Raw genomic sequence first — 26,312 nt, forward strand, 5'->3', positions numbered from 1 at the left:
AATAGGAAGGAAACACAACACCCACAAACAAACACGCTGCGGATGGAATGTTAGGGACCCAGTGTGGCCCGGGAGTAACGGAGAATGCTGGGTCTCACAGATGAACCCAAATCCTTCCTTCACTGTAGAGATGGTGAAAGGTAAGCAGGTGGGGCTAGGAAACCAGAAACCCAATCACGTGGCTGGATAGTCCACCCAGAACATTCCATCTCAACTCTCCCTGCCAGGATAAATCCAGACCACCCCCCCCCCCCCCCCCACACACACACACAAAACTGCACTCTGGGTTAAGGACTGTAGCTGCAGCCTAACGTGCTCCTGGTCCTTTATTCCGACTTGGGATTCTAAACTGTTGCAATGCAGTCTCCACCGCACAGTGGTCCTTTCTTGGTTTGTCTCAAGTTCCCCAGGGTCGGCTTTCCATTTCTCTCTCAATGCTGCTTAATTAGGTCATGACTTGACAGGTGCAAAAAAGAAAAAAAGAAAGAAGGAAAGAAACAGCGGAGGCCCCCGGACGCTGCACACAGCCGTACCGCAGACCGGAGTGGGTGCGTCCTGTGCCCTCCCCTAGCGCGCGTCCCGCGTAGACGGCCCGGTAGACCCTTCCGGCGCGCCGCCGAGGGGAAGGGGGCCGACGTCCTGCGCTGTGAGTGGTGGGGACTCTGCCAAAGAGCCGGGCAACTGTCCCGCTCCTCCTCCGCCCCCAATACCCCCTCGCCTCCCCGTGCGCCAGCGCCAGGCAGAGCCTCGCTGCCACCTCCGGACCACCCCGGGAAGACTGGGCAAACGCAGGCGTGGGCGGGAGCGGCCAGGAGCGCGCCCGCCTTTCAGACCTGCGGATAACCACCGCGTGCCGGGCGGGCTGGGGCTGGGCAGCACTGACGACGGTGAGCAACGGCTCTGCCCGCAGGCGTCGGGCGCAGGGCCCCAAGCTGCCGCGTGTCCCCACCCCCTGCCACCCACCACCAACCTCGTCGGCCCTGCTCGGGGCTCCCCTGGGACTTGCTGGCGCTTCTGGTCGGGAGAGTTCTGGACGGGTTCCCAGGAAAGCAGCGCCGGGTACAGCGCCCTCGGAGCGGCCGGCGAGCCCCACGGAGCCAGCGCGCAGCGACGGCCTCCGGCTCCCGGTCCCTTCGGCGGAAGACGACCTACTCGCCGCCTCGCACCCGGAAGTTTTGAAGGTGGAGAACTGGGCTCCCAACTTCTCCGAACATGAATCAAACTGCGGGCGTCTCCAACAGCGTCAGGTGTCCCCCGGGCAAAGGCCACAAGGTAAGCGACCAGCGACAGAGGACCTGGTGCGGGACTTGGAGGGCAGAGTGAGGCAGTCATGCGCGACGAAGTGGCCCTCGCTGGTTTGGGGACTGAGAGGTGCCGGTCCCTCGGCGTGCGTGGAATCCTCGGGTCCCGACGGCTGACGGGTCGCGGGAACGGTGAGGAGAGGCACTGGTTCCTGAACCCAGAGCCAACGCCTTGTCTGCGCTGCGCCTTCTCGGGCGACCCGGCCCGTGAAGCTCCGGGAGCGCTGCGCCAGCTCTGCGGGTGGGTGGGGCAGCGGTCCCCGGGTCGCCGGGCTTCCCAGGAGGGGAACAACGGAGGAAGCTGGCTGGGCGGAAGTTGGCGGGAAATTCCTCGGGACGCGCTCTGGCTCTGCGCGCGCACTCCAGCCGGTTCCACGGACGCGCGCTCCATTCATTTCAACCCGTTGCAGCGAACCTGGAGTGGTTTCCAGGACATGACGGACAGTCGGACAAAGAAGAGCAGGCAGCGGCCTTAGTAGTCGAGGCAGAAGCCTCTGGTGGCTCCGAGTGTGTCGCTTCCCCGCGCGGTGCATCCGCTCTCCACAGGGGTCCCGTGTCCACGCGGATCGTGTGCGCGCAGCCTGGCTTGGCCATTTGCCTCTGTGGCTGACCTTAGCTTGTGGTTAGTGAGCAGGGAAATCCTCCCCTGGGTTACCTAGGGGAGCCCTGCAGCAGTACATGGATTTGTTACACATTAAAACCCATTTCTATTATTTTTTAAAAACCGAAGGAAGACGAGTGCTTTGAATCTTAGATTCGGTATGTACCCTCCCCCCCCTCAATCTATGCTGTGTCTTTTAGCTGCTGTTGGCTATCCCTAGCTTTGCCTTATACATTTTATATGCAGACAGGTGTATGTGTTTATTAGAAGATTGTTGTCATTAATCTGTTCACTGGGGGTCGGGCGTATGTGCAGTTGGAGTTCACAATGCTATTGAATTTGTCTGGTGAATGAGATGAGGATTTGGGACCGGACGCCTTTATTTCAGCTGAGTAATACACAGAATTTGCTACTTCAATTAGTTCTTGGGTCAGATAACTTAATAAGCAGGTCATAGCTCCGGTCTCCATTCTTATGAACTGTGATTCAACTAGTTAACTAACGCTTTTCACGTTTACTTTAACATCCAGGGGAAATATCTTTTTTAATATGTAGGAGCCGGTAGTAAAAGATTTTAAATGAAAAATAATAAAGTTTCACACGTCCGTGAGTGTATAGTAGAGATATCTTTTGGAGTTCAAAGAAGATTCAGTTGTTTCTTTTTAAAATGCCTTTGGTTCCGGTGTCAACACGAATTGTATTGCAGGGTATTGACATCAATAAATGTTTCCGGGAAGCGTTTGAACAGACAGCAACAACTTAGAAGGTCCTAGGGAACCTGTTTGTCACGAGGTGGGAATCACCCTATGCAGATAGCTTGGTCCACGATATCATATTAATGCAATAAACTGTCATCATCAGTGTCTTATTTGGCAAATATTGACAACTCCTATTAAGTCTCAAGGTCTGAGCACCCAAATGCAAGTTTAGACATTACTGTCTCTCTCTAATATAGAACATAGCTCTCTATTCATGCTCACTTCTTGGACTTTCAAATCATTGATGGTCCCCATTGCCGGAAGCGAGGTATTGCTCTCCATCTGCCAAAATTAGAAAAAAAACCACACACACACACACACACACACACACGCACACGCGCACACACGCACACACATACATACATATTCAAATTTCTTTTCCTCAAAGAAGAATCCACCGAAGCTGTAGTTTGCTTTCAAAGTTTGTGAGTTTGTAGGGTGCAGTCTGTCTTGAGGGTCACTGTGATGAAATGTCAGTGCTGGAGATGAACTTGATGTTGGGGAGTCAGTGAGTATTCTGGGATGAATGAAGGACACATACATAGCAGGGGGCTTAGCAATCATCTTTGAAAAGCACCAGAAAGACCACAGGAGACTTAGGCTGCAACAGTGTTTCATGGAATATAAAACTCAATAACGCCGGTTTATTATTGTATTTGGAGGTTGAATAAGGGTGTTTCCATGTTCCCTGCTGTTCTGGGGGTTCATCTGGGAGACCCCGTGGGGGGAAACGTTCCAGCTGGCCTCAGATTTGTGCTGTCTTCTTGTTTACTGGTCACTGTGAAATCAGTTTCTCTTGGGCACATTATGATTTGTTCTTGTGCGGACATTGCTTGGGAAACATTTATCGTTTTTCTGTTTTAGGATGGCTACTCAGTGGGTGAGTGTAGACATCTTTAGATGTGCTTATTGACCATTAGGTTCATTGTCGCTTCCTTGCTACCTCCTTCAAGGGTAACTGACCATCAGCTAATCACTGTTACGGATCAGTCACAGGTGAATTAACACCATTGCCTTTCCCAGTATGAGTGGGAGCCACTGCCCCTGAGATGACAGTTTCTGGAGTTGTTGTCCCAGGGGGTGAGGAAATAAAAGGTCCCTGTGGGATCCTGCCGTCATAGCTATGCCACATTGGTCTGGTGCTGGGCACGGGGACAGCTAGCTGACAACTACCTCTGTTCTACTACTGGTCAAGGCCTGACTGGCAATTGGACACTGCCAATCAAAGACCCACCTGGAGCATTTTCACTGTGGCAGGCTCTGTGCACAGGTGCTGGCTGCCTTGGCCAGCTCTGACATGCTGCCCTCTGCAATGTACTAAGTGTCTGTCTTTGTTTTTTCTTTTCCGTTTCTTTTTTAAACCACAGAATGATAGACACTTTAGGATACTAATGATTACAGAAATCCACATGTGAAGAGAAAAGATAGTTAACAAAACTGCTACCTGTGTTGAACTCAGAATTAGGAAACTAACTCTTTTCACTATATTTTCTGCAATCAAAATGTAGTGTGTGTGTGTGTGTGTGTGTGTGTGTGTGTGTGTGTGTTAATGCTGAACAAATAGATAATATGAATGTTATGAACATTTAACATTTTGGTTTTGAAAACTTAATATGCCACTGTATAAGAATGTTTTAAAATCCAGTGTAACTTTTATTTAAAAAAAACCTGGCCCTGGCTGGTTGGCTCAGCGGTAGAGTGTTGGCTCGGTTCAATTCCCAGTCAGGGCACACAGGAGAAGCGCCCATCTGCTTCTCTACCCTCCCCCCTCCTTTCTCTCTGTCTCTGTCTTCCCTTCCCACAGCCAAGGCTCCACTGGAGCAAAGTTGGCCTGGACGCTGAGGATGGCTCCATGGCCTCCACCTCAGGTGCTAGAATGGCTCTGCCACAACAGAGCAACGCCCCAGATGGGCAGAGCATCGCCCCCTGGTGGGCTTGCTGGGTGGATCCCGGTCAGGATGTATGTGGTAGTCTTTCTGTCTGCCTCCCCACTTCTCACTTCAGAAAAATACAACCCCCCCCAAAAAACCCCAAGATAAACCCCCCAGCTTTAACCCAAATAGGTCAAACTGTGCTGTTGTAGTAATAATCGCAGGAAACATTGTGGATACTACTGCCGCCAGCCTAGTGGGGGGTGGGGGGGCATCACCTCCAATGCTCTAACTGCAAAAAACATCACAGCCACCATGCGCCATAGGACAGGGTATAGGACAGAAATTCTGGCTTCTTACATGTTCCCTGGACTCCCTTGCCGGCATGGTGACAGCCAGTTGAATAGCCTTAGACCATCTCTTAGCCAGAGAAGGGGGAGTCTGTAGGATCGCTAACACCTTGTGCTGTTTTTATGTGACTCTACAGGACAAGTAGAAGAAAGAACCCTAAAGGTCTTAGAGAATGCAGCCTGGCTGAAAGCTTCCAGCCAAGAAGGGCTTGAGGCTTGAGGACTCCCATCTCGTCAGCTCTACAGGAGTCTCTGCCAAAGTTAAACTGGTTGTTACCTTTCATAGGCCCACTAGTAACCCTCCTATTCATACTTCTCTTTGGTCCCTGTGTTTTCAGGATTTTCATGTGCTTCATACAGAATTGAGCCTAGACTCTCACCAATAAAACTGCGGGCCAATTATTCTTCCTCCGGGCCTCGCACAGAGACCAACGAATACCCCAGCAAGTATAGGCTTTCTCTCTTAGGTGTCCGCAATGCCCCTTCTCAGCTTGGAGCAGTCTTAAGGGAACAATACCCCTTCTCTTTTAATACCAGAACAAGACGGGAATGATAGATAAAACGGCTACTCAGCCACTGTCTTTCTTAAGCACAATGCAGGCTTGAAGAATGAAGGAGGACCTGCCTACTCAGTGAGCTGGCTCAGACCTCCCTTGCAGCTCCTGGATGCTGATAAGGGACCATTGGATCAGGGTGCAGACAATTTTGAGGAACTGGGGCACCCCTCCCAACCACAAACAGAAGAAGCGATCTTGCAGCTGCCTTCGCCCAAGGCCCTTTGACGAATCCTTATAACCTCTCTTCTATCCCTCCCTTGGGGCTGACACCCTTTGCTGGTCTCAGCCCACCTGCACTCAGGCATCTTTTAAAATAAATTTTCCCAGGCCCTGACTGGTTGGCTCAGCAGTAGAGTGTCAGCCTGGCGTGTGGATTTCCAGTCAGGGCACACAGGAGAAGCGCCCATCTGCTTCTCCACCCCTCCCCTCTCCTTCCTCTCTGTCTCTCTCTTCCCCTCCTGCAGCCAAAGCTCCATTGGAGCAAAGTTGGCCTGGGCGCTGAGGACGGCTCCATGGCCTCTGCCTCAGGCACTAGAATGGATCCAGTTGCAATGGAGCAATGCCCCAGATGGGCAGAGCATTGCCCCCTGGTGGGCATGCTGGGTGAATCCTGGTCGGGCGCATGCAGGAGTCTGTCTGCCTCCCCCTGCTTCTCACTTTGGAAAAATATAAACAAACTAAAAAATAAATAAAAAATAAAATAAATTTTCCTTTTGGAATGCACTAGCCTTGTGTTTTCGGTTTGGCCCACGGTTTCTGCCTTTCACTTCCCACCAACTCCTGCCTTCTTGGAGTGCTTGCTTTACCACAAGGACAGGGACAGCAGGGGTATGGCCAAGGGCCTCAAGGTCTCTGTACTTTTCCCTTTAGGACATTAAGGAGACAAAGACCTTATCACTTAAAAACCATAGCACAGTTTGATAAATTAGAATTTGTTAAATCCAAAGGCTCTCATTGGTTCTTTTTTTTTAAACTCTTACAGAAAAGCAAACACCAGTTTCCTGTATCCTCTCTCCAAGATGCCACCTGTCTCCTTCCCACTCTGCCCCTCCTCTTTCGACTGAGGTCAGCAGACTTTCCCTCGGTCTGCATGTCTTTGGAATGAAGCTCTCCCCCCCCCCCACCACCATTTTCACAAGTTAAAGGATTTCTCACTTTGATTTCATGACAGATCTGGGCCACCCACGCCTCTCCCGTGGGAAGCCCTCCCTCAGAGTCAGGTCAGCTGCTGACTCACAGCTGCTGTGACCAACTCAAGCAAGCCCTGCAGATGGCTGAGCCCGCCCTAACACGGTTCCAGTCCTGCCCTTTCCCTTTCCCTCACACATTATGCCGCACAACCAACCACACCGCTGTGCCAGGACGGAGGCTTCGCAGAGCCGGAATTCAGCTGAGAAGTAGCTGTTCCATCATACCGTGTGGCTGTACCTCTCATGCTCCAGTTTGCTTTTGTGGATGGAGTTTCAGACCCTTCCACCTGCTCCGGTCCCTGTCCATCCCTGTTCCTGACCTCCTTCTGCTTCCTGACTGACCAGCTTCACTCATCCTGACCATGGACAGCCGTCATCATCTGAGGTAGCACCTGGTCTCCCTTTGCAGGGAGAAGCATCCATCCCTGAGACGTTTAAACAGGGTCTAGTTGCAGGGGGTGACGTTCAGTGCACGCGTTTGATAAAAATAGAGATGCGGTGAAATACGGGCAGGACTCTTGTTCCTGATTCCTCGCTCTTGGCATACTCGTTCATACCAGGCTGCTTCCTGGTCCGCGCTCTCGGCTTGAGCACAAATCGGGGACCCTGTCTGCTGGACATGTGCACATGATGCCTGTGGGATGCATCACTAAGATGTCACATCAGCGAGAGCTCACACTCTGCCTGGCCCACCATGACTCTTCCTGCTAAACAAGGAAGCTTGCTTGTTTGGTGGGGACCTTCTGAAAGAAGTAGAAAAGGGAACCCATCTAAAGAAATAAAAAAAATATTTTTTCTTCCTATGCAGAATCTAAATCCAGAAAAATTTTAGCAAATTTAGTGTTAGGCGTGCAATATATTATATATCACTCCAGTGTCTGCCAGGATATTAGCTGAACATGTATGGATGCAATCACTGGTTTTGCATTTTTACTGACTTTTAAAATTTTAATTGTACTCTCTCAGTAAAATTCTCCTCTCAGTAAAATACATAAAACATTTGTAAGCTCATGCATAAGTTAAGTTTCCAGGAAGACGGGGCAGAAAAAGGATAGTAATTATTTTTCTGGTTTAGCTTGTTGAATTATTTTCTTTTTTTTTAAGTTGAAAACTGTAGCTCAAATGCAGGATTTTAATGACCTGACATCTTGTGCCTCATGGAGGCAATAGACTGGAATTCTACAGACCACCCCCCTTCGGCTCATCTTCTGCCACATTTTTAGGGCCTTAGGAATGTTTGCAGTTTTTTTTTTTTTCATTATTAAGTGAGAGGCCGGGAGGCAGAGAGACAGACTCCCACATGCACCCCGCCTGGGATCCACCCAGCGAGCCCCCTACAGGGCGATTCTGCTCTGCCCGTCTGGGGCTGCTGCTCTGTCACTCCGCAACCGACTACTTCAGCACCTGAGGCAGAGGCCATGGAGCCCTTCTCAGTGCCCAGGCCCAGCTTGCTTGAACCATTCAAGCCATGCCTGTGAGAGGGGAGGAGAGAGATGGGGGAGGGGTGGAGAAGCAGATGGTCACTTATCCTGTGTGCCCTGGTTGGGAATCGAACCCGAGACTTCCACATGTTGGGCCAACGCTCTACGGATGAGCTAACTGGCCAGGGCCCTAAGGATGTGAACCGAGTTATGAGACTGCAGTCAGAGAAGGAAGTGGTCAGTGCAAGATTAGTTAGTGACGGCTTCTCTGGAAGTAGTATGCATCGCTGGGTGTTCTCATGACATGCCCCGTGATTGTTGGAAAGGCATGCGGATAAAGGTCTAAAAGAACAAAGCTATCCGCTTCCCCAAATGATAACTGTAATCCCTGCCAACCCAGAGACCCATGGGCTATTGTATACTGTAGACAGTTATTATGTAACATTTTCTATATTTACTTCTGGCCGTTTTTTACTTGGGACCACTGGAAATAGATTCTAATTCCTTCCAGCCCTGGGGCAATGTGGCTTAACTTCCTCTGCAGAATAGTCGAAAGTTCGAGAACTCATAAAAACAGACATTTTGTTTATTTAAAAAAGAGAAATCATAAGTGATAGTATATCGGCTTTTGGGGAAGCCCATTGTTTCTTTCCTGAGTCATTCATCACCTGCCTGTTGGACCTCTGGGTAACAGAGGTGCTGTCCTGCCAGCCATTCCCTCCTGGGCACCTTCCTTTCCCCTTCCCCTTCCCCTTCCCCTTTCCCTTCCCCTTTCCTTCCCCTTTCCCTTTCCCTTCCCCTTTCCCTTTCCCTCTCCCTTCCCATTTCCTTCCCCTTTCCCTTCCCTTTCCCTTTCTTTCCCCTTCCCCTTCCCCTTCCCTTTCCCTTTCCTTCCCCTTCCCTTTCCCCTTCCTCTTCCCCTTCCCCTTCCCTTTCCCTTCCCTTTCCCTTTCCCTTCCCTTTCCCTTTCCCTTCCCTTCCCTTCCCTTTCTCTTCCCTTCCCTTCCCTTCCCTTTCTCTTCCCTTCCCTTCCCTTTCCCTTTCTTTCCCTTTCCCTTTCCCTTCCCTTCCCTTTCCCTTTCCCTTTCCCTTTCCTTCCCTTCCCCTTTCTCTTCCTTTCCCTTCCCTTTCCCTTCCCTTTCGCTTTCTCTTCCTTTCCCCTTCCCTTTCCCTTCCCTTCCCTTCCCCTTCCCCTTTCCTTCCCCTTCCCTTTTTGTTTCCTTTCCTTCCCCTTCCCCTTCCCCTTCCCTTTCCCCTTCCCTTTCCCCTTCCCCTTCCCTTTCCCTTTCCCTTCCCTTCCTCTTCCCCTTCCCTTTCCCCTTCCCCTTCCCTTCCCCCTCCCTTTCCCTTTCCCTTTCCCTTCCCCTTCCCTTTCCCTTCCCTTCCCTTCCCTTCCCTTCCCTTTCTCTTCCCTTCCCTTCCCTTCCCTTCCCTTTCCCTTCCCTTCTCTTCCCTTTCCCTTTCCCTTCTCTTCTCTTCCCTTTCCCTTTCCTTCCCTTTCCATTTCTCTTTCCTTCCCTTCCCCTTTCCCTTCCTTTCCCTTCCCTTTCCTTTTCCCTTCCCTTTCTCTTCCCTTTCCCTTCCCTTCCCCTTCCCTTTCCCTTCCCTTCCCTTCCCCTTTCCTTCCCCTTCCCTTTCCCTTTCCTTTCCTTCCCCTTCCTCTTCCCCTTTCCCTTCCTTTCCCCTTTCCCTTCCCTTTCTCTTTCCCTTTCCCTTCCCCTTTCCTTCCCCTTCCCCTTCCCTTTCCCTTTCCCTTTCCCTTCCCCTTTCCTTCCCCTTTCCCTTTCCCTTTCCCTCTCCCTTCCCATTTCCTTCCCCTTTTCCTTCCCTTTCCCTTTCCCTTCCTTTCTCCTTCCCCTTCCCTTTCCCTTTCCTTCCCCTTTCCTTTCCCCTTCCTCTTCCCCTTCCCCTTCCCTTTCCCTTTCCCTTCCCTTTCCCTTTCCCTTCCCTTTCCCTTCCCCTTCCCTTTCCCTTCCCTTCCCTTCCCTTCCCTTTCCCTTTCCCTTCCCTTTCCATTTCCCTTTCCTTCCCTTCCCCTTTCTCTTCCTTTCCCTTCCCTTTCCTTTTCCCTTCCCTTTCCCTTCCCTTCCCTTCCCCTTCCCCTTCCCCTTTCCTTCCCCTTCCCTTTTCCTTTCCTTTCCTTCCTCTTCCCCTTCCCTTTCCCCTTCCCCTTCCCTTTCCCTTTCCCTTTCCCTTCCCTTCCCTTCCTCTTCCCCTTCCCTTTCCCCTTCCCCTTCCTCTTCCCCTTCCCTTTCCCTTTCCCTTTCCCTTTCCCTTTCCCTTTCCCTTCCCCTTCCCTTTCCCTTTCCCTTCCCTTCCCTTCCTCTTCCCCTTCCCTTTCCCCTTCCCCTTCCCTTTCCCTTTCCTTTTCCCTTTCCACAGCCTCGCCTCTCCTGTTTGTGGTGCAGGACTCTGTCTTCTCCTGGGGACAGCTGACCAGACCCAAGCTGACCATGTGTCACTAGGGGAATAGATTCGCAGACTAGGCTGAGCCAATTGAACCCCCTCTTTTTGGGAATTTGAACCAAGAGACACAGAGACATCATCATAAGGGGACAGGTTGGGGGGCTTTATGTAGAAGAGCACATCGCCATGCATGGTCAGCTACGGACAGTGGTGGAGAGGGAATCCAAGAAGCAGCAGGGGTAATATAATATATACATTCCAGGGTCCCGGAAATGTGGGGAACATGGCCTCACTTTCAGGCTTTCTGATTCTAGTTCTTGTGAAGCTCATCTCTACTTCTCTTTATTTCTTTTCTTTTCTTTTTTTTTAGTATTTGGAGACGTGTGTGCCGTTATGTAAAATTGGCAGAAAATCAAGAAAGGTTTCTCATTCCGAGCAGGATTGGCCCTTACCTCTCCCACCCCTCCTTGCCACCCAGTCACACTGTGTTTTGTTGAACATGCTTTTTGCTAATAAGCAGCTTTGTGTTCTGACCCGTGTGTCCCAAGAAGGACCAGTGAGAAGGAGGAAAAAAAATGTCACTGCATTGCTTTCGAAGCAGGCGTCAGAGAGATGGCTACCTTCCAGGTTGTTCTTGGCTGGAGTACGGCGGAGCTGAATTGATCAGAAAAATAAGGGGTGTCTTCCAGGCTTTGTGGCAAGAGATAAAAGGGAACAAGATGGAAGAGATGGTGGTGTAGGTGGCCAGAAGAGAGCCACTGGGGAACAAGATAGACATGTTTTTGTTTTCTTGTATCTTGCTTCAATACAAAGTGTCAATATAAACCCTTGGGGGTTGGCTAATGTGTTAGGTGCTAGGCCTGGGCTTTGGGGAGCAGTGGAGCTGGGTGGTTGGATGTAACATTGAATATGATAAGCGTAAGAAGAGAGTCTAGAGGGGACAAGGTGGAGGAGGGGTATGCAAAAAATCTAGATTGTATCCTTCCTACATTTGCTTGTTGTTGGTTTTATTTTATCTGAACTCCTCTGACTGGCTGGCCCCACTTTGCAATCAAATGAGCTCTGGCAAAAAATGGCATGTAACGTGGAAAAGCTCCCCAGAGGCTTCAGAAAGCGCAGCCGTGACCTCCTGCCCCCTCTGCTGTGAATTGACCCGTGTTATAGGGCATAGGTTAGATTCACGGGATGGTCATGAACAGCCTTTCTTACCCGCACCCCCTTCCCTGAATTATGCCATCAGAAGAAACCGTTAGCTGTTAGTAGCCAGATTTGTGAAGATATTACAGCTTTTTTCTTCTTCTTTTCTTGGTCCTTTTGCTTTACAAGCAGTGTGATTTCAGAAGTTAAAATGCCCAGCTCAGTGTAATGTAACAAGGTTAACTCCAAAACTCCTGCAGAGGCTGGTGTCTCCTCCACCCAATGGAGCTGCTTCAGGTCTGGAAGCTTCCAGCGGGAAGTGGGAGTGGGAGGGGGTTCTCCTGTCTCTTCCTGTCCCTGTTTTTTACTTCTCCAAGATTGGGTGCAGGTGGAGAAGAAATGGGGTGGGGGAAAGGCAGAGTCTGGGTGCAGTTGTGTTCTGGTGATAGGTCTCCCCAGAATTAGCGGACACTTGGTTCTATCCAAAACATCCGCTTATGCAGTTTGCCCAATGCAAGAGGTCCTTGAATATGTGGCCCTATGAGAACATCTGTGAACAGACTTGGTCCATTGGGCATGGACCATGTGACTCCTTCGACACTCTGGAGAGGAGCAAAGGTCCTGCAGGGCTCCCTGGCAGTGACGAGTGCACAGAGCTGACCCTGTCCTCGTGGGGAGCTTGTTGACCGCTTCCTGTGGGTCCTGCACACAGGGTATTGTAAGGTGAGGGTAGCTTGTCCTCTAGTGGTGACACCATCCCTCCCCCTCATGCTTCCTTTGGTCACCTTCTGCTAGTTACGTTGCTCGGGTGGGTGGAGTTCCTTCCTAGCTGGCTCTCGTCCATTCCTGGTTCAGGGGAAACACCCGTGTTCCCCACCCTCACTGTTACTGGCAGATGTGCTCCCAGTACGACCCCCTCTCTTCACATCTGGCTGCTGGAGAGGCTGGCTGGCTTCAGGTGGGGTCTAGCGACCACTGCTCTGCCCCCAGGGCTTTCTGGGGCCCCGTTTCACATGTCTTGTGTTGAGAGGCAGCCTACACACTTCCCTTCTCCTCAGCCCGCGACTCCTCCCTTCTTCCTCCACCCAAAACATGGGGAGCGTTCTACCAACGCTCTCCACCCGAGGCTCCCTCCCGGGTGAGGGACAGGTAAGGCGTGCTCAGCCATTCTGAACCCTTTTGTCATTTCCTTGATGAATATCCTAACAGACCACTTTAGGCTGGAGGGTTACTCCATTTTTACGGTTCTTCACCTTCGATGTCTCTGTGGAAAGGGATGTAGGGCAACCCTGTTAAACTTGGTTACCTTTCTACTTGAGGTGATCTTGCGTCTCTCAGAATAGCAAGCGGGAGGTGATGGGACCTGTCAAGGGAGATCTAAGCAGGGTGCATGTGTGCGTGAACGTGGGGAGAATCTATTTTGGTTCACGTGGTTTAGAAAGGATCCTGCCCGGGTTCGATTCCCGGCCAGGGCACACAGGAGAAGCGCCCATTTGCTTCTCCACCCCTCCGCCGTGCTTTCCTCTCTATCTCTTCCCCTCCCGCAGCCAAGGCTCCATTGGAGCAAAGATGGCCCGGGCGCTGGGCATGGCTCTGTGGCCTCTGCCTCAGACGCTAGAGTGGCTCTGGTCGCAACATGGCGACGCCCAGGATGGGCAGAGCATCGCCCCCTGGTGGGCAGAGCGTCGCCCCTGGTGGGCGTGCCGGGTGGATCCCGGTCGGGCGCATGCGGGAGTCTGTCTGACTGTCTCTCCCTGTTTCCAGCTTCAGAAAAATGAAAAAAAAAAAAAAAAAAAAAAAAAAAAGAAAGGATCCTGGAAGACTTGGGGTTTCGGCGAGGCAGTGGGGATGTGGCGTTTTGGCTGGGACCGTGTTTCACCTCAGGACCACACACAGCCTCACGAAGGTGGAACGTCTCCTATCTCCTTCACACATCAGGTACTGTTTATGGGCTCACATGGGAAAGAGGGAACTCTTGGATGACTTCACCCTGCACACTGGAATTCTCCCAACATGTAGTGTTTGTCAGATATTCCCGTACATAGTAGTCACTTGGGAATTCTCATTAAAACGCAGATTCTCACTGAGTCGTTTTGGGGTGGAGCCCAAGATTTTGCATTCCTTCAAAGAATGCCAAATGATGCTACCACCGCTGGTCTTCAGACGACAGGCGCAGTAGCAAGGCTTTGCAGCTTCTGCCGAGTCGCATAAAACACCATCCATCGTACATTTCATGATGTCCCTATGACACCTTACTGGAAGTCTGCCCATTTTGGGAAAATAATCTTAGTAGTTGTTCCCCCAGAACGGTCTCTCCTTTTTTTGAACTGTAATTAGAAATTTTGGTGCCATTCCTTTGGAAAGGAAGATTGACATGGAAAAATAAATAAAAAGAGAGAGCGAGAATGGGGCTTCTATTGTCCACTACGTCATTGATGGGCTTTCTGGCTGTCTCCAAAAGATCGACCACTTGGATTAAAGACGGACTGTTGTGTTAGGTGGTCTCCGTGGGTCTGGCAAATACTAATATTATATTTGTAAATATAGTGTGTGATTATCTACTCAGTTACATTATTTTACAAAAACAGCTTGGGACCTAAGTCTGTATGTTTGCACATATATTTATCTTTGGAACAGAAGATGGAGTGTCACCTGGAGTACATGCTCAATAAATATTTGTGAGTGTCGATGACACAGAGGACCTGTGACCGTGGGGGTACACGAGCCGGGATTCAAATAGTAAGGACTCCATGAGGTTTAAAAAAAAACAGCAGATCTCTGTTGCTGAAGGACGCTGACTTCCTAAAGTGAAAACGACAAATTTGGTCATACTTGGGCGCCTTGACTTTCTCATCTCTGACTTTGATGGGGGCGGCTAATAGATGCCACCCTCCCAAAATCTAATAGGATCAGGAGAGTAAAAGACCTCTATGCCTTATCTTTATAAATACAATGCAGTATTTTTTGGGTTTTTTTTTTCTTTTGAGGAAAAAAGGCAAAGAAAACCTCTTATTTCTTTGCCCATGCATTTTAGTGATGCCGTATCAACAAAACCGCCTGCTTGCCTGAAGATAAAATTCACGGAGACGTTATCGAAACCACCCGCTCTTTCCAAAGAGTCCCCTGTATTCCGACTTCCTCCAGTAGCTGTGTCAGTTCTATCCACTGCAGAACCCACTTGGTTGGCAAAACCATCACTTGAGCGATGAGCTGTCATGTTGTGGAGGAGAGTCACGTTGTGTCACTGGGTGGAGGATAGTCAAGCCTGGTGGAAAAGATACCCAGTCATAGTTTTTAAACAGATTATTGCAGGCAAGGAAATGTCACTCTAACATTTACTAGCAGGCAGAGAGGAAGGGGGAGGGGGCAGGGAGGAGCCGTGAACTCCTTAGAGATGCCCAGTGACACATCCTTGATGTATCCAGGTGATGCAATGAGATGGAGGTTTCTGTTTATCAAGAAGAGCAGAAGAACACCCATTGTTATTGCACCTGTTACATTGTAGCTCTCACTTTAAGGCACAAATTGAGTGAATTGATTTACCCAAAGTAGCTTTGAAGATAGCCCATTCCACCTGTAAAACTGGGGTCTCACTCGGCTTTCAGGAGAGGGAAAAGACCTCCAAAATACATGTCTTAGGTATGACGGGGTGGGGGTGGGGGATTTGCAGTCTTCTTCTGGACAGATATAGCAATACAAGAAACATTTTAAATTTACATGGCTTCACGTTGACCTCCACTTTGTGACGCCAGCCTTTTGATGGCTCCGTTGATGTCTATTTTCTGTGGCGTTTCTTCTAAAATAGAGACTTGGAATGGATGTGTCCCGGGATGAAGTGGAGTATAAAAACATGGTGCTGAGTGAAAACCCGAGGCTGGCAGGAGCCCTTGCAACATTGTCTCGGTATATTTCCATACCTGAGGCCAGAGACCTGAAGTTAGAAAACACTGGTGATGGGATTAGGGTTGTGGGAGGAAAAATTATTTGGATCTGGGTGAGATGTTATGGGAAATAAAATAAGTTAATCTGATATCTGAAGCAGTTACTAGGCAGTAGTGAAAATATAGTTTAAAATAAATAATGCACATTTACATCCCTGGCCAGTTGGTTCAGTGGATAGAGTGTCAGCCCGGGGTGCAGACATCCTGGGTTTGATTTCTGGTCAGAGCACATGAGAGGTGATCATCTGCTTTTCTCCCTCCCTCTTTCCTTTTCTTTCTCTCTTCCCCTCCCGCAGCCAGTTGCTCGAATGGTTCAAGTGTCAGCCCCAGGTACTGAGGATAGGTCGATTGATTTGAGCATCAGCCCCAGACTGGGGTTGCCAGGTGGATGGGAGTCTGTCTCCCTTCTTCTCATTTAAAAAAATAATAATGCACATTTACTCTGGAACAAAAGTGTTTCGTTTGTTTTTTACTTTCTTTGGTCAAGAGCCAGCAACCCGGACAAGGAGAACGTGTCCCTTTGGCCATAATTAGGGAAGAACAGGAAAAGGTTTATCTGTGGATTCAAAGGGGGCGTGATTGCTGGAAGCGAGTTTCGTGTTGTGCTTTTGCAAAGAGGACTAGGTGATATTAAGTAACTTGCCTGAGGTCAGATGTCCATTAAGATGCAGATCCGGGAGTCTGGGTCTAGCTACTTAATTCTAATACCCCACTGGAGAGTCCATGGTAGAAAAGAAGTAAATTAATCAAAATGGTCATTTAGCAATTTGGTCATTAGCTGGACCAGCCAAGAAGCAAGCACTCTTCCTTACATTAAGGGGGCAGAATCGTATAGCAGCAGTAGCCTGCTAGAAATTATGGCTCCGGTTTATTTGTGGAATGATCATTCATTTTCACAAATTGATCCAATATCCATTCATCACACAGTCCTCTTAGTTCTAATGATTCATTTTTGCTGATTCTGGTTTTTATTTCCTTTTTTTTTTTAGTGAGAGGCAGAGAGGTGGAGACAGACTCCCATGTGCACCCCAACCAGGATCCACCCAGCATGCCCACTAGGGGGCGATGTTCTGCCCATCTGGGACCACTGCTTCATTGTTCGACAACAGAGTTATTTTAATGCCTGAGGTGGAGGCCATGGAGCCGTCCTCAGTGCTCGGGCCAACTTGCTCCAATCGAGCCATGGCTGCAGGAGAGGAAGAAAGAGAAAGGGAGGAAGGAGAGGGGGAAGGGTGGAGAAGCAGATGGGCTTTTCTCCTGTGTGCCCTGGCTGGGAATCGATCTGAGGACGTACATCCACACACCAGGCTGACACTGTACCCTGAGCCAGCTGGCCAGGGCCTGATTCTGTGTTTTTTTTTTTTCTTTTTTTCGTTTTTTTTTTTTGTATTTTTCTGAAGCTGGAAACGGGGAGAGACAGTCAGACAGACTCCCGCATGCGCCCAACCGGGATCCACCCGGCACGCCCACCAGGGGCGACGCTCTGCCCACCAGGGGCGATGTTCTGCCCCTCCGGGGCGTCGCTCTGCCGCGACCAGAGCCACTCTAGCGCCTGGGGCAGAGGCCAAGGAGCCATCCCCAGCGCCCGGGCCATCTTTGCTCCAATGGAGCCTTGGCTGCGGGAGGGGAAGAGAGAGACAGAGAGGAAGGAAGGGGTGGGGGTGGAGAAGCAAATGGGCACTTCTCCTATGTGCCCTGGCCGGGAATCGAACCTGGGTCCCCCGCACGCCAGGCCGACGCTCTACCGCTGAGCCAACCAGCCAGGGCTGATTCTGTGTTTTTGATCATACTGCCCACACATAATGGCAGCCATTGCCCTTACTTCTATGCCTTAGTGTTCCTGTTTATTTATCTTTTCTTATGTTCTCGGCCAGCCGGGGCCTCTGGTACCTGTTGAACTGGTAGCGTTTCTAGGGGAGAGTTACTCAATATTCCAGTACAACCGGGGTGCATATGGTGTTGCTTACTGAGATAGGGAAGAATGAGAGGCAGCTGTTTGGAGGCAAAGATACTCACTGCTGTGACGTATCCAACTCTGTATGATGTCCCTTGCTCTGGAAAGAAATTATTTTAGGAGATTTAGGTTCAAAAACCATCAGCTTACAGGCATTCATTTAAACTGTGAGATGACTTTTGTATTTCTGCTCAGGGATGTGAAGAGCTGGACGAAACCAGTCAACATGCAAACGCAGCGCCCTCCCCACTTATTTTTGGATCCATGAGTGGGATGAGGTTTCAGGACAACCCACCAACCCACCTCTGGGAGAGACAAGAGAGCGCAGGTAATGCAGGAGGTGGACACCTGCTTACTTGATTCTGACGCTGTCCGACATCAGCAGGAAGAATTCAGCCGGGAACGTCGGTGAATCGGTTGGAGGCCAAGTGTGGGCTGCCTGTGTGTGTGAGAGAGGGGGAGGTTTACACTCTCATGAAGGAGACTATGTTATCTCACAAGTGATAAGTCAGTGCCACACGGGATCCGAGACTGGATCCTGACACAGAAAGGAGACATTGGTGGAGAAGCCGGGGACATCCAGCACATTCCCTCGTTCGGCCTCTCCAAGCAACATGAACTTCTCGACTTTGCTGCTTGCACGGACGCCATTCCCTGGAAGATGCGTGAAGGGTGGACAGGAATTCTCTCCTGTATTTGCCACTTCTCGTGAGTCTAAACTTGTTTCAGAAGGAAGAGTTTGAAAAACAGGAGTTCAGGGATTACAGAGACTAGCGTACAAAGGAGCAGGGACAATGGGTTATCATTCAAAACAAAAAACATGTCAGCACTGGATTGGATCCTTCACTGAAAAGGAGAGTGAAGGTTTGGAGAAGTCAAGCAGCAATCCTGGACACCAGCATGGCTCAAAATGCATTTTTCTTTTCTTTTTTTTTTTTTTTTTTTTTTTTTGCAGAGTCCTCCCAAGAACTCACCCCTCTGAATAAAGGAGTGATTTTGTGATTATATCAGTTGGTGGAATAGTCGATCTTCTTGGAATCCATGGTTTATCGAAGCACAACAAAGAGTTTGAGGAAGACATGACTGCTAAACTCTTAAAAAACAAACAACCAAATGTCTCTTAAAAAACAAACAACCCAATGTAATATTTCCCAAGATCGTTTAGCTGTGCACATGTTTTTATTTTTAATTCGCCCTCTGATAAGAACTTCAGGAAACCAGGATTGAGGTCTTCATGATACGAGTTACCCAGGTACAACTCACAGCACATAATAGGTGTTTCTATATCCAACAAGTCTTTATTACACACCTGGAAACTTCCCTTAGACCTTGGGCTCTGAGCAGTACACTGGGGCAAAGGCTGAATTGTCACACTACGTTTTTGTACTGGCTTTGAGGCAAACCACTCTGAGAGGTCTGGGGATAGAAAAATAAGGAACAATTCCCTCCCCAGCTGCTGATAAGAAGGATGAAGATAGAATATAGTTCGGGAGCAGGGCCAGAAGAAGGAAGCATTGTGGCAGCCAGAATACAACTTTCAGATTGATTGACTGATTTCTACCTGCTGGTCCTCTGGAATTCTTTTTGGTTTCGATGCAGAAACGTGAGCTTTCAACAAAGATGTTTTCCCCATTGAATGGCTCATAACTTGATGTCCCCTCCTAACCTTGGACTTGGAGGAAAGGAAATACGTATACATATATATTTCCAACTGCTCGAAGAGGAATAAGAAAAGAAAAGAACGAAAAATGATTGCCATGATAAATTTCCCTGACATAGTTGTTACTGTTCCTTCTTGCAACATTTGTAAGGGAGATATTGCTGAGGCTGGGGCCATTTTTTATATGTAGGCACATTCTTTGAATTGTTTTAGCAGGAGTCCCCCCCCTCCGCCCCGCCCAGTGCATATTAATAGAGTATCTGTGGAAGCCGGAATAATGAAGCCTTACAATCACTTCTGGGTCCTATTCTCATCTCGCCTGTGCAGACCGGAGTCCTCCACCGGCTCTGGGTTCGCCAGCCAGCTGGCTGTTGTATTAGGTCCCTGAAGCTGGTGTCTGAGGTGAGAAATAGCCCAGCAACTAGCCTGGGCCCCTCATTCATCCTGTACCATGGCTGGCAGAGGCAGATGCGGGCAGGACGTGATTAGCCTGCAAGATACTCCGGTGAGAGCTGTGCCCATGTGCTCTTTCTTCAGCTGGGCAGACCCTGTGAAGAGCCCCGGACCGGCAGCTTCTCTAGGACCAGGTGCAGCTCCTGTGCAAAGAAAGTGCTGACAAAAGCTCTGTCTCCCCGTCCATACCCTGACCCCCTCCAGGTCAGTCCATTTGAGAAAACTCAGGTGTTGGAGATTTTTTTTTGCCTCCCATGAAAGCTTTTCTGTTCTTTCTAAGGGAATCTCTTGGGGAAGAGAGGAGGTCAGCTTGCCCCACGTGCTGCTGTCCGCGGGATGGCGTCGCTCCCTGAAATGTGGGGTGCGGCCTGCGGTGGTGCTCAGGGAGCATCTGCTTGATGGTCCAGCTTTACCTTATAACGAAACTTCACCAAGTGACTGCAACACCAGTAAAACCTTCTAAGGAGCAGGTGCGAAGTGTCACAGGTGACAGGCACGTTCATAGAGTGCAAGGCGAGGCCCCACGGGGATGTGCGTTGAGGGGGGGGGGTTCTGATCCAGATGCTATTTTTTTTTTTCTTTTTCATTTTTCTGAAGCTGGAAACGGGGAGAGACAGTCAGACAGACTCCCGCATGCGCCCGACCGGGATCCACCCGGCACGCCCACCATGGGGCGATGCTCTGCCCACCAGGGGGCGATGCTCTGCCCATCCTGGGCGTCGCCATGTTGCGACCAGAGCCACTCTAGCGCCTGAGGCAGAGGCCAAGGAGCCATCCCCAGCGCCCGGGCCATCTTTGCTCCAATGGAGCCTTGGCTGCGGGAGGGGAAGAGAGAGACAGAGAGGAAAGCGCGGCGGAGGGGTGGAGAAGCAAATGGGCGCTTCTCCTATGTGCCCTGGCCGGGAATCGAACCCGGGTCCTCCGCACGCTAGGCCAACGCTCTACCACTGAGCCAACCGGCCAGGGCCCAGATACTATTTTTTAAACCACACCCAAGTGCAGTTTGGGGTGAGCCGTAGACTCTACGTCAGATGGAGAGATATGGAAGTTGACAGAGTACGTTCACCTTTTTTTTTTTTACGCCCCAAACCCTGTTGGAAAAAATTAAAATGGCAGTAGGAACTTGGATACTCTGATGACAGGAATGTAAATGAGCTCTCTCGGAAAACTGCCCTTATGTAGCAAAGTTGAGTGTGACTGTACCCTTCCCCCCTATAATCTCACTTCTAAGTGTCCATGCATGCATCAGAAGAATACAAGAATGTTCCTAGCAACATTGTTGTCAGTCCCCAATGGGAAACAACTGGGATGTCTATTGCAGTAGACTGGATAAAATATATTATTATACTTTTATATACCCTGGAATGCCATACAAGAACGAAGTGTAGCTACATGCAGCAACATAGATGGATTTCACAATTCTATTTCTTTTTTTTTGAGGGGAAAGAATCTAGGATGGGGTAGTTACTCCATAAATGTTCGTTGGTCATTCCCCTTGATATTGAAAGTAGATGAGAAGGTACAATTAGTTCTCAGGAAGTAAATTAAATGGGTTTTCCTAGTTCTCTCTGTATAGCTGGTGTCGCATGTATAATCAAAGCACATACATCAATAAGCATAACAAATGTCTAATCAGCACTTTGCAAAGAACATTGCAATCATGGACTCCGGCCTGTTTTGCAAATCCAAATTCATCAGTCTGGAAGCCAACATATGCAGTCTCTATTTTAGCATTAATATAAGTCTAGAGCAGGGGTCCCCAAACTTTTTACACAGGGGGCAGTTCAGTGTCCCTCAGACCGTTGGAGGGCCGGACTATAAAAAAAACTATGAATAAATCCCTATGCACACTGCACATATCTTATTTTAAAGGAAAAAAACAAAACGGGAACAAATACACTATTTAAAATAAAGAACAAGTAAATTTAAATCAACAAACTGACCAGTATTTCTTTTTTTTTTTTTTTCATTTTTCTGAAGCTGGAAACGGGGAGAGACAGTCAGACTCCTGCATGCGCCCGACCAGGATCCACCCGGCACGCCCACCAGGGGCGGACGCTCTGCCCACCAGGGGGTGATGCTCTGCCCATCCTGGGCGTCGCCATGTTGCGACCAGAGCCACTCTAGCGCCTGAGGCAGAGGCCACAGAGCCATCCCCAGCGCCCGGGCCATCTTTTGCTCCAATGGAGCCTTGGCTGCGGGAGGGGAAGAGAGAGACAGAGAGGAAAGCGCGACGGAGGGGTGGAGAAGCAAATGGGCGCTTCTCCTGTGTGCCCTGGCCGGGAATCGAACCCGGGTCCTCCGCACGCTAGCCGACGCTCTACCACTGAGCCAACCGGCCAGGGCTGACCAGTATTTCAATGGGAACTATGCTCCTCTCACTGACCACCAATGAAAGAGGTGCCCCTTCTGGAAGTGCGATGGGGACCGATAAATGGCCTCAGGGAGCTGCATGCGGCCCGCAGGCCGTAGTTTGGGGACCCCTGGTCTAGAGGGTGGAGCTTCTGAATTTGAAGTTACATATGTGGTCATGAAAATGATTAAAAGGATATTATTCCTCAATTCCCAGAACTGATTTCTACCTTGTTCATGAATATATAATTCGCATTTCAGCCTGTGGTCTTTTTCTTCTTTTGTAATATCATTGAGAAGAATCAAATTGTTTTAAAAGGCAGGTTGTTGATGATCCTGAATGTCTGAGGTTGGTCTTCTTGTTTTTGAAGAGAATTAGTTTTGGATGATACACTGTCATAAAAAATGACTTAATTCTAGGTGAAGAGACGCCTTATGACTTTCATTTAAAAATTTAAACACCCACTGAGTTAAATTGCATTGAAGCTCATAAAAACCACGGTTGGTAATTGATGGGGCATTGCAGTTCTAATGTATTGCTGGGAGTCTGGAAGCATCTCCTGGTTCATTATTAATAGACGACTCAAAAATGTCTTGTCTTTTTTCCCCTGAAGTGCTCGATTTTATAGGGAACAAACAGAGAATAATGAGACACAGATATAAAGTTTATTCCCATTTACTAGGTCTGAATAAAATAATGTTAAGTCAATCCTTCAAATATTAGACCAGAGCAAAGACTGAATTAGCATGCTTAACTTTTTATTTATTTTTTTATTCATTGAGAGAAGGGGAGGCAGAGACAGATTCCTGCATGTGCCCTGACTGGAATCCACCCAGCAAGCCCACTACCAGGCAATTCTTTGCCCATCTGGGGTTGCTGCTTGTTGCTTGGCGACCAAGCTATTTTAGCACCTGAGGCAGAGGCCATGGAGCCATTCTCAGCACCCGGGTCCAACTCACTCCAATTGAGCCATGGCTGTGGGAGGGGAAGAGAGAGACAGAGAGGAAGGAGAGGGGGAGGGGTAGAGAAGCAGATAGGAGTTTCTCCTGTGTGCCCTGACTGGGAATCAAACCTGGGAGTTCCCCAAGCCGAGCCGATACTCTACCGCTGAGCCAACTGCTCTTCCGTCTTGCTCTGCATGGCAGCCAAGTGGCCCTAGAAGTTGTACCCTATGACTCCTCTGCTCCAAATCTGGCTCACGTGCTCACTTCTCAGGGAGGCCTCCCCCCACCTCGTCTCCCCATCCGAAGCCCCCCCCCCCTGAATCTTCCTGATTGCCCGTCTCAACCTCTTCTTGTGTCATTTTCTCATGATCCCGTCATTCTACAGTTTCGACGCAGAGGTCATGTTAGAGATTTTAATCTCTCTAGAAGTGGGGTGCATCTCATTCCCCTCTGTGGTTCGGGAGAGGTGGTGGCAGATCATTGCTGTTCTTTCTAGATTCACATGAAAACGTACAGCATGGGGGTCAGAGCTTCTGAGAACCCCGTGAACACGGTGAAACCGTCCAGGTGCCAAGCTCGTGCTGGGAAGAGATGGCACCGCCTCAATCCGCGTGGGAAGTGATTCAATAGGGCTGGCCCTGGGTGCGAAGGCATTCTAGGAATGCGCCACTAGTCTGTTCCTTGGTATTTTCCTTTTCCATCATAGACAAGGACGATAGGTGGCTGGCAGCAAGAAAAGAAATAAAGAAATTGAGCACATTACGTTCTTTTTCTTGTGACAGAAGACAGAGAGGGGGCAGATAATAGCAGATAGACAGGAAGGGAGAGAGATGAGAAGCATCATTTCTTCATTGTGGCTTCTTAGTTGCTCATTCATTGCTTTCTCATATGTGCCTTGACCGGGGGCTCCAGCAGACCAAGTGACCCCTTGCTCAAGCCAGTGACCTTGGACTCAAGCCAGTGACCTTGAGCTTCAAGCCAGTGACGTTTGGATTCAAGCCAGCGACCATGGGGTCATTGTCTACGATCCTATGCTCAAGCCAGTGACCTTGGACTCAAGCCAGTGACCTTGAGCTTCAAGCCAGTGACGTTTGGATTCAAGCCAGCGACCATGGGGTCATTGTCTACGATCCTATGCTCAAGCCAGTGACCCTGCTCTCAAGGTGGATGAGCCCGCCCTCAGGCTGGCAACCTCAGGGTTTCAAACCTGGGTCCTCAGCATCCCAGTTCGACATTCTATCCACTGCGCCACCGCCTGGTCAGGCAAGCACATTACTTTCATAATGAGGAGACAGACGGTCTTGATACAATGCAGCGTGGGGATGCAGTTGATTTTCTTGTTGGTAATGTGTTGACTTTTATGACTGCCCGTCATTGGCCTCACCCCCAGGAGGCCAATGATAACTGGGCACAATGATGAGAAGGGCATCCTGTGATAACTGGGATGCCCTTCTGTTGATGAGCTGGTGTTCTCGAACACGATTTCCCCATGCGGTCTGCCTGTGCCGTCACTAGGACTGGAGTCTCAACCCGCACCCTGGAGCGGGCGTCTTGTTTGTGCGGTCGGGACTGGAACTCAGGATGCACCAGCTTCCAGCAGAGCCCTTCTAACTGTAAGCCAGGATGAAAGCTCCCCAGGGGCCTGGGGCCTCTGTCCATGATCTGGCAGATGAACACCCAGGAGGTAAAGAATCACCACAGGGAGGCAGCGGGTGGCCAGTGCCTGTCCTGACCCAGTGGTCACCTGCAAGACTTGAGTCAAAGGATGCTCACCAGGTTCCTGTTCGTATCTGATCCTTTGTTCCAAACCATAGCATCTCACCAGGTGGAGCTCTGCCCCCTCGGGCACCTGCTTGGCACACAGACCTATCTGGGGTGGGACACCTCGAGTGAATCTTTGTGGTGGAGGTGTGCTTCCCGGCCTTGGGAAAGCAGGCACCCCAGAGGGATTAGGTGAGGAGAGAGGGAGAGAGGGCTGAGTGAGGAGGAATGAAGAGGGGACACCCAGGGGGCGGAATCACCTGCTTCCTGATTGTTTTCCATGTTGTAGGGGTTGCTTGGTCATTCTTCAGGGCCCCTCTCTGGGGAGGTGCATTCTTTCTAGAAGGCTGCTCTAAGAAACGCTAGGAGCAGGGAACCACGGAGGCTTGACAGGCTTGGCGTCAGAGAGACCTTGAAAAATTCACCCACACCCCTCCCCACAGGAACATAGCTCTTAGCGCTCTTCTCTTTGAGCATCAGGTTCTACAAACCTTACATTTTGTGCTCAAAGGCCATTTTGAGGCTCAGGTCACTGCTGTGTTTTTTTTCGGTGGGCCGTCCCCCAAGTCCTAGCCAGTGATCCTTCATGTGAATTCTTGACCCTCGCAGAGGAAGACGGTGTACAGCGTCAGTGGATGCGCTGGGTTCTGTTCTGTGTGTAGTGGTCGGTCAGTCATCAGGAAGGAGCGTGCTGACCACAGGGCACCAATGGCCTCAGGAAGCGGTCAAGGTCACACGGAGAGATGCTTAACGCAAGCCGAGGTGCGGCTGTTTCCGCCGCAGACGCGCAGCCCCGTCCAGACCCCGGACGCCTGGGCCTCCTAGACCCCGCTTGTCCTCTCTTCTCCCCAACTCCCCCCACACAATTCTTTCTCGGGCACCCCCTTTCCCTCCTGCTCAGAAGAGCAACGGGGAAATTGGTTCTATTTGTCTTCCTGCAGGGAGCAGTGTGGTTTCCCTGGTTCCCGTCCCCAATCCAGTTTCACTTTTCCAGACAGGTCTTTGCCTCCTGACGCTGTGCTCACCTTTTAAAGATGGGGCCAGGCTGGGTACACAAGCCCTGAAACACGCTCTCTGTGCCCGCCTCCGAAGACCTTTAAATAAATAGGTTTTTGTAGCTTTGCTCCACATTCCTTCTGTCTGATTGCCTCACGCAGCTGGCTTACCCCGACTTTGCAATGCAGGGAGCTGTGGTCTGAGTCTGGTGTCTGGAGGGGGGTCCCGTGTGTGTGTGTGTGTGTGTGTGTGTGTGTGTGTGTGTGTGTGCGGGGACTCGGTGTGGCTGAAGGCTAAGTCTGGGAGACAGTTTGGGATGATGATTTAGGAGATATGTAAGTCTTCGGCTCTGAAAAGCACCAGCAGAGCCCCTTGGAAATGTGGTGTTTGACTTTTTTTTTTTAAAGGATGAATGAGCCAAGCTCTATGTTCTTGGCCTGGTGTCAAACCAAGAAGCCTGATGCCAGAGGAAGTGACCGGGGTCAGGGTTGGCTCAAGATTCCTGGCATCTCGGGGATCTCAACTTCTCCAAGAAGGAATGTGCTTCAGAAACCACCTGGGGTCTCCCCCCAGGCCAGCAAACCACCCTGGGTTGCTAACCTGCGGTGCATACATGTTAGGAAAGCCTCATTCGTATGCACAGAAATATGCAATATCC

General features: G+C 50.0%; 1 protein-coding gene across 1 annotated transcript in view; it reads left to right on the plus strand.

The window, feature by feature from the left end:
* The first annotated feature begins 918 nt into the window (after positions 1-918).
* The window catches only part of DPP6 (dipeptidyl peptidase like 6), a 573,115-nt gene continuing 547,721 nt past the window's right edge, over positions 919-26,312 (plus strand). Inside the window, exon 1 of the mRNA XM_066385521.1 lies at positions 919-1,272. Within this exon, the coding sequence (XP_066241618.1) occupies positions 1,213-1,272 (60 nt within the window). The 5' untranslated portion in view covers positions 919-1,212. The remainder of the gene's footprint in view (positions 1,273-26,312) is intronic.

This window comes from Saccopteryx leptura, chromosome 5 (genome assembly GCF_036850995.1).
Source record: "Saccopteryx leptura isolate mSacLep1 chromosome 5, mSacLep1_pri_phased_curated, whole genome shotgun sequence".
NCBI classification, from domain to species: domain Eukaryota; kingdom Metazoa; phylum Chordata; class Mammalia; order Chiroptera; family Emballonuridae; genus Saccopteryx; species Saccopteryx leptura.